The sequence below is a fragment of the Charadrius vociferus genome, unplaced genomic scaffold, assembly GCF_000708025.1.
Source record: "Charadrius vociferus isolate BGI_N301 unplaced genomic scaffold, ASM70802v2 scaffold705, whole genome shotgun sequence".
In the NCBI taxonomy this organism is placed as follows: Eukaryota; Metazoa; Chordata; class Aves; order Charadriiformes; family Charadriidae; genus Charadrius; species Charadrius vociferus.
The window spans coordinates 13,324-21,315 of NW_009648548.1; the positions used below are offsets into that span (position 1 = coordinate 13,324).

A 7,992-nucleotide genomic window follows, 5' to 3' on the forward strand; every position below is an offset into this window, starting at 1 on the left:
AGGCTGCCCAGGGAGGTTGTGGAGTCTCCTTCTCTGGAGATTTTCAAAACCCGCCTGGATGCAGTCCTGAGTAATGTGCTCTAGGCAGTCCTGCTTTGGCAGGGGAGTTGGACTAGATGATCTCTAGAGGTCCCTTCCAACTCTGAAAATTCCGTGATTCTGTGATTCTGTAATCTCCAGGGACGGCAACTCCACCACTTCCCTGGGCAGCCTGTTCCAATGCTTAACAACCCTGTCTGTGAAGAAATTTTTCCTAATATCCAATCTAAACCTCTTCTCCAGGCTGAACAACCCCAACTCTCTCAGCCTGTCCTCATAGGAGAGGTGTTCCAGCCCTCTCATCTTTGTGGTGCTCCTCTGGACCTGCTCCAACAGGTCCATGTTGGGGGCTCCAGAGCTGGACGCAGTACTCCAGGTGGGGTCTCACCAGAGCAGAGTAGAGGGGAAGAATCACCTTCCTTGACCTGCTGTTCACAAGATGAGGTTTGTCAAGCACGACCTGCCTTTCATGAACCCATGCTGACTGGGCCTGATCACCTGGTTGTCCTGCATGTGCCTCATAATGGCACTCAGGATGATCATAACCTTCCCCAGCACCGAGGTCAGACTGACAGGCCTGTAGTTCCCCGGATCCTCCTTCCAGCCCTTCTTGTGGATGGGCATCACATTTGCTAACCTCTGGTCAGCTGGGACCTCCTTGATTAGCCAGGACTGCTGATAAATGATGGGAAGTGGCTTGGGGAGCACCTCTCCCCGATCCAGTACCCTTGGGTGGATCCCATCTGGCCCCATAGACTTGCGTATGTCTAAGTGGTGTAGCAGGTCACTCACCATTTCCCCTTGGATTATGGGGGCTTCATTCTGTTCCCCATCCCTGTCTTCTAGCTCAGGGGGCTGGGTACTCAGGGAACAACTGGTCTTACTGTTAAAGACTGAGGCAAAGAAGGTATTAAGTACCTCAGCCTTTTCCCCATCCATTGTCGCTATGTTTCCATCCCCATCTACTAAAGGACAGAGATTATCCTTAATCCTCCTATTATAGTTAATGTATTTATAGAAACTTTTTTTGTTGTCCTTAACATCAGAAGCCAGGTTCTAGCCCAAGTTCTAGTTGGGCTTTGGCCCTTCTAATTTTCCCCCTGCATAGCCTCACTACATCTTTGTAGTCCTCTTGAGTGGCCTGCCCTTTCTTCCAAAGGCCATAAATTCTCCTTTTTTCCCTGAGTTGCCGTCTTTTTCCCCAACGGCTCATTTTTCAGCACACGGGGACAGCCTGCTCCTGCGCCTTAAAGACTTCCTTCTTGAAAAACATCCAGGCTTCCTGGGCTCCTTTGCCCTCGAGGACTGCCTCCCAAGGGACTCTGTCAACCAGGCTCCTGAAAAGCCCAAAGTCTGCCCTCCGGAAGTCCAAGGTAGCAGTTCTGCTGACCCCCCTCCTTGCTTCTCCCAGGATCGAAAACTCTATCATTTCATGATCACTATGCCCAAGATGGCCTCCAACCATCACATCCCTCACAAGTCCTTCTCTGTTCACAAACAACAGGTCCAGCAGGGCGCCTTCCCTAGTCGGCTCCCTCACCAGCTGTGTCAGTAAGTTATCCTCAACACACTCCAGGAACCTCCTAGACTGTTCCCTCTCTGCTGTATTGTATTCTCAGCAGATGTCTGGTAAGTTGAAGTCCCCCACGAGAACAAGGTCTAGCGATCTTGAGACTTCTCCCCACTGTTTATAGAATATTTCATCTGCCTCTTCATCCTATTCTATTCATCTGCCTCTTCATCCTATTCTATGATCCTGGTTGGGCAGTCTATAACAGAGTCCCACCATGATATCAGCCTTGTTGGCCCTCCCCCTGATTCTTATCCATAGACACTCAGCCCAATTCACCATCATTTAGCTCTAGACATTTATAACGCTCCCTAACATACAGGGACACCCCACCACCTCTCCTCCCTTGCCTATTCTTCCTGAAGACCCTATAGCCATTCATTACAGCACTCCAGTCATGTGAGTCATCCCACCACGTTTCTGTGATGACGACTACATCGTAGTTTTCCTGCTGCACAATAGCTTCCAGCTCCTCCTGTTTGCTGCCCATGCTACGTGCGTTAGTGTACAAGCACTTCAATTGGGCTATTGGTCCTACCACCTTTTTACTGGGAGAAGCCCTAATTCCTGCCTGACAATTCCCAGGCGTGGCCAAAATTTCTAACCCATCAATGACCCTCACATCTCTGCTGCTGCGTGAATCTCCATCCCCTACCTTCACTGGGTCAGCAGACCAAGGGACCTCATTAGCATCCCGTCCCATGGACATTGGCACACCACCCCCAGCCTTACTCCTAAAGAGCCTGGTTTCATCCCCTTCCCCTTTCAAATCTAGTTTAAAGCCCTTTCAGTGAGCCCTGCCAACTCCTGCACCAAGAACCTTTTCCCCCTTTGAGACAGGTGTACCCCGTCAGTTGCCAGCAAGCCTGGTGTTGCATAAACCGACCCATGATCAAAAAAACCAAAGTTCTGCTGCTGACACCAGGCTTGGAGCCAGATATTGATCTGCTGGCTCTTCCTGTGTCATCCCTTATCCTTCCCTGCAACTGGAGTTCATACATACTCTTCCGTATTTGGACAACAGAGGTAATGAAGGCCTTGCAAATATCTAGAGCCAGGAGCAATGTCATAATCTGGCTGGGAAATTTTTAAGTCTGAGATTTCTTCAAGACTGATAGGTCTTAATGAGTTATCTTCAGGCTTGAGGGCTTTGAATGTTTGAATAAAGCAAAGACTTTTAAAATAATTATATATTTAAAGTGAGTAGAACTTAGGATTTCCCAGACTGTGGCAGTTACAGGAAGGAATTTGGTCATATTGTACTTTCTTTAGCCCACCAGAGCACGTTAACTTGGAAAACTTCCATTACCGTAAGGGCTGATTTAGGAAATTAGGGCATTAGAAGCAAGCACATCAGAAGAACCCAGCATAGTAAAAGAGCTTAATGTCAAATGGCATCTATCGTAAAAGTAACGCTAACTCTATCCAGCTGAGTAGGAGTCCACTACCTTCTATGTGCCATCAGATAACATGAAGAGAAATGAGTAATTCTCTGTACCATCTGATAAGTATGCAGAAAAGCAATTCAAAACTCCCCATCTTCAGCAGAACACTGGCAGAAGTGTCACATTCTCACCCCTTTTATTTATTTTTAAGCACTGCAAGTCAGCAAGCAGTGCAAAGTTGTTACTCGTGTATCCTTCATCTAGTACCAAATACAGAAGACAAGGACATAACCTACATTTTTCTGTGCACAAAGTCAGCGAGGGAGACATGCTCAAAATTCATGCAGACCTGGAGCAACAAATTGTATTTGCTGTAGCCTTGATTGCCTAATGCTATGCACTTGTGTAGCTGCACTTTCAATTGAGATTCTCAGTGCGCTTTACAGACCTTAATAAGCCTTGCAGATTGTTGGTAAGGTTACTAAACCACTGGTTTTAGATATGGTAAGGGATTAGGCATAATCTAGGGGCCTAAATTCAGTGCAATACTGAAAATGAAAAAGGGCAACACAAAAATACCCTGCTTTTCTCTGTCCAATGAGCTCCATTGGCAACCTCACTTTTTTGCCTGATTGCATCTCTGTGGCTTCATGGATACATCTCATTCAACTCATTAGTTGCCTGATGTGCCTGTTGGACCACAAAAGACAAAATATAGATATTTTATTGTTTCTCAGAATTGCATTTTCCTACTTTTTAGTGAGTGTTATTAACTTGTGAAACTCACTGCTGCAGGAAATTGTGGAGGTCAAAAGTAAAATGGGCTCAGAAAAGATCTAAACAAATTAACAGAGAGGTCTATTGTCCACTCTGACTACTGTAGTCTGTTCACCACCTACCACTCAGCAAGTTCCCATGCCAGTATTTGTTATCAGGAAAGGCTAACCTTTTTGCTTCTTAGCCTTCAATACTGGCCACTGTCAATGATAGAGCCTTAAGCTAGATGGACACTTGCTGTGTCTGGCTGTTATTACTCTTCAGTTACCCTGAGTAGAGGGTAAATAGAATATAATATTATAATAATATAATATAATATTACAAATAATATTACAAACACTGTATTTCATTCCAAATAGTAATACTGGCCTGACCAAAATGCCTCAATCTATGTGAAAAGCTTCCATCAGGAATCCCTGATGAGATCCCTATTTATGGAATCTCTTGAGCCTTGCATCTCTGACATTCTTATTGTAGGTTATCATTTTCATCCTGCCTGAAAAGCAGCCATTTAGAAAACATTCATTCATACTTACATAGACAAAACCTTCACCTCAATGATGTCCTGCCTCAATTCCAGGCATTTGGTAGAGTTGTATTCCCAAGGCCCTTCATAAAATTCAAAATACCTCAAGAAGGACAAGAAAAAAGATTATAAATAAGCCTTAGACTGGAATATTTATCTTACATATCAACAGAAACTTGTTTAAAGTTGTCATTTATAATTTCTGCTTAACTTGAGACTACACTGTGTGGCTCATAGGCAGGTTATTACTTCACAGGAAAACACAATGTTGCTGATGGTAGAACAGCCACCCATGTCCAGTTTGTCCATTTCTACAAGAGTTCATCTATCTTGTAGACACTAACAAAGACCAGCTACCTTTTCCAGCAGTCAGCACATGGCAGCTGCCACTGAAAGTCAGGGGAAAAGCACTGATCACTTAAGAAACACTGTTCCCATCCTTTGGGTGTCTGAATGTGCTGAGAGTTTAAGAAACAGTACCTTAAATTTTGCTTAGGTGGAAAGCAAAGTGCTGGAGATTGCATCTTGTCTGTGAAGACTGTTGCATAGCTCTACACAATTGAGCTTTTCATTGGGATATACTCTTTTGTATATTCGTAGACGAAGGGAAGCTGGGACTTTATTCTCAAAAAATTTGAGATGGTTTTGAGAACAAAAGGATTTGAATGCTCAGACACATCACAAGTGACAATGCTATTAATTAAAACATAGACATAAATATTTACTTTTTTGGTTAAATTCCTCCACCTTAGCCATCAGACTGGAGTGAAGGGAAAACAAAACACAGTGGTAGATACTTATGTTTAGGGTCCAGAGAAAGCCCAAGCTGGCCAGTGAATTCAATGAGACTGGACTGAAATGACAAAAAAGATTTAGGGTTTAAACCAAGCTTTGTATCAGTTTCACCACTTATCATTAGAAGTCTGTATTAAAACCTAATACCTAAGAACTGTGCATACCCATACAGCAGTTATGAGCATAATGAAGCTTCTGAATTTTGCCTTGTAAGTACGTCCAGAAACCAATCTGATAAAGTGGGGAAGAGAAAAACCTATAGAAGGGAGAAAGGGACTATAGTATGAGACTAGAAAAAGCCCAAGACCTTCCCAAAGCAATCTGCTACCAACTGGGAACATTTCTATCCTGTCAAATGCTGCTTTAGGATGTGTTTCCTTAACCTCTCCCTGAGGTTTTCACCACCTCAGCTTTGTCAAATCCCAAATCAACCATTTTGGTTATCCAGGGAGAGGAACAAACTTTGAGACTGAAAGGAAGAAGGCCATGCCTAGAAGGTGGAAGGAGAACATCATAAATTCCTAATAAAGAAGTAAACTGACTACAGCCAGAAAAAAAAAACAACAATAGCTCAGCAATCTTTTAAAAATGTGACTATTTGGAAATGTGTTTGCATAGTCTTCAAGGCAACAAATACATTTTTATGTTTTGTAGAGGGAATTATGTATTTAAAGCCCTCCAGACAAATCTGGGAAAAGCCTTCCTCAGCCTCCAGAAGGGAGATAAAGTTCATGTAACATGAACCTTCATCTGGTCTCTCACCAAAAGGCTTGGGCTTTCCTTCCAACTCAATTGTTCCAACTCAAGCCTTTACTAAAGAGTAGCTGAAATCCATTGCACTGGCACATCTCCTGCATGCTTGGCTTGTTGAGCTGGAGCTGAGCAACTTGTGCATTTTGAAAGCTGCTCCAACTGAAATGGGATTAAGAGCTCACCTGGTTGCACCAAGCCAAAGCCCTGTGTGGATGTACTCCAGATAAATTTCCAAAACTAAACTGCAATCTCTCTCCGTGGAGCCAACAACATAGGCCTTCTTGCTGCTCACAGCATTTTACAGCAGTGAAGGAGTCTCCTTTGACTACCAGTCCAGACAACTTTTTCGTTCTTCTGCAATACTTCTTTTTCCTACTGTATTTTGTGGTATCCATTCTTTACTTTGGTTCTTTGAGTCAGACAAGACTGGGACCCTGAATGTAAAGGTTCTACACAATAGTTGGAGGCAGGTATACATCCCCACGCAACACTCAGCACGTTACACACCACTCCTGCCTCTTTGGGTGTAAGGGGGATAGCAATGGCTATCAGCCTCATCCTCGCCTTTCACCTAACACTGGATTTCAGTACCTTGTATGTGCCTCAGGACAGATAAGAATGGCAAAAATCTAGAGTAACAGATATTTTGATCTTTCCTGTGCACTTCTGGTTCTGCTGCTAAGTTAGAGAACTGCAGTTCAGACGTCAAACAGCACATCCTATCATGTGGGAATGCCGCAGCAGGGGAAAGCTGGCTTCAGCCCATGGCACTGGAGACAAAGATGTCATTTTATGAAACAGAGATGAAATTTCCTGAGTCCCAGCCATTCCCTTTGATCATTGCCCATTATAGAAATGAAAAAGGATGTGTTACCAAAGAGGCAGAAGGGTAAGAAGGACAGGATTAGGTAAAAAAAAATAAACCACTTCTGGATCTGAAAGGAAATCCATGAGGCAGCGTTGCGTTTATAGGAGTTATTTCATTAGCCTACAGCTTTGAAAAGCACAGGACTGTCCTGCAAGCCTCTCTCACAATAGCTCCAACTTTTCCAGCAGAGTCACTGGTAGTGTCGAATTCACCACTTGTCACCTTGTGGAAGTGCAGAGGAAGGACCTGTGAGACAGGCTGGATGACACGCTGCTGATAGGACACATATGTGCCTCCTGTGGCAAAGGCAGGGGACACAGACAGTGGTGTCACTTTTGCATTGAGTGGGGAGAAGATGCTACTGGCCATGGGGTGAGCTTGTCTGAAACTAACTCATCCTGCCTGGGCTGCTGAATAATCATCATCTGGGCTGTCCTTCATAAGCCCTGAATCACATCTGAAGGAGCCAGACAGACACTAAGTCTCCTTAGTGTCAATGCTACTGATGCTGCAGCACTTAGGTTGCAAGCATTAATGGTGCTACAACAGCAATAAGGAATTTGCAAGACAGTATCTGGTCAATAAACTTAAAAAGAAAAAAAAATGTTTCCTTTCTTTCTCCCAAGAGTGTTCATGCTATTTATTTGCTTCACAGCAATCCCCCTCCTGCTACAGACAGAGAGGCAAATTAGCAGAGGCAACTCCCTGGAGCACCAGCCAACCTCTTCCCGCAGAAGTGCTTCACATTGTACTTTCCCATAATACAGTTTTTGCACAACACCGGGCTCTAGCACAAGGAACATGGGTTCCCTCAGCCCCTGTGGATTTTCTTGAAACCCAGCTCCTCTGCTCGGTAGGGTCTGGTCCTGCTGGGAGTGTTTGGAGACCAGCCCCCTGCGCTCTCCCAGAGGAAGTATCAGTCTCACCCACTCCCTGGGCTCTCAGTGCTGCTTCTGCCTATTAACTCCCACTCTAAACCATGTAGTTCCCTGTGAACGAAGATACATTTGCCTGTCAGAACACTTAATTAGACAAATGGAAGCTGTCCTCCCCATCACCTTCCTCAGTCTGATACCCAGCTAAGAAGCAAGGGTGTAGTGCAGTTTATTTTGATTTATGCTCTTGATTAGTGATGTGACAAACCTGACTGCGCTACTCCTTTTGCTACAGAAAAGGGCTGGTTTTCAGTTTTACGAGAATGACAGTCATGTTTTATATCCATAAAATGGAGTTGATATGTCACCGCCAGAATGTCCTCTCCCTCTACTGCCTTCAATTC

At 44.3% G+C, this 7,992-nt stretch overlaps 1 protein-coding gene across 1 annotated transcript in view; it reads right to left on the reverse strand.

Moving 5' to 3' along the window:
• Positions 1 to 7,992, reverse strand: part of LOC104287304 (alpha-2,8-sialyltransferase 8E) — a 41,490-nt gene that overhangs the window by 12,717 nt on the left and 20,781 nt on the right. The window contains exon 2 of the mRNA XM_009885989.1: positions 4,308 to 4,400. Within this exon, the coding sequence (XP_009884291.1) occupies positions 4,308 to 4,400 (93 nt within the window). The remainder of the gene's footprint in view (positions 1 to 4,307; positions 4,401 to 7,992) is intronic.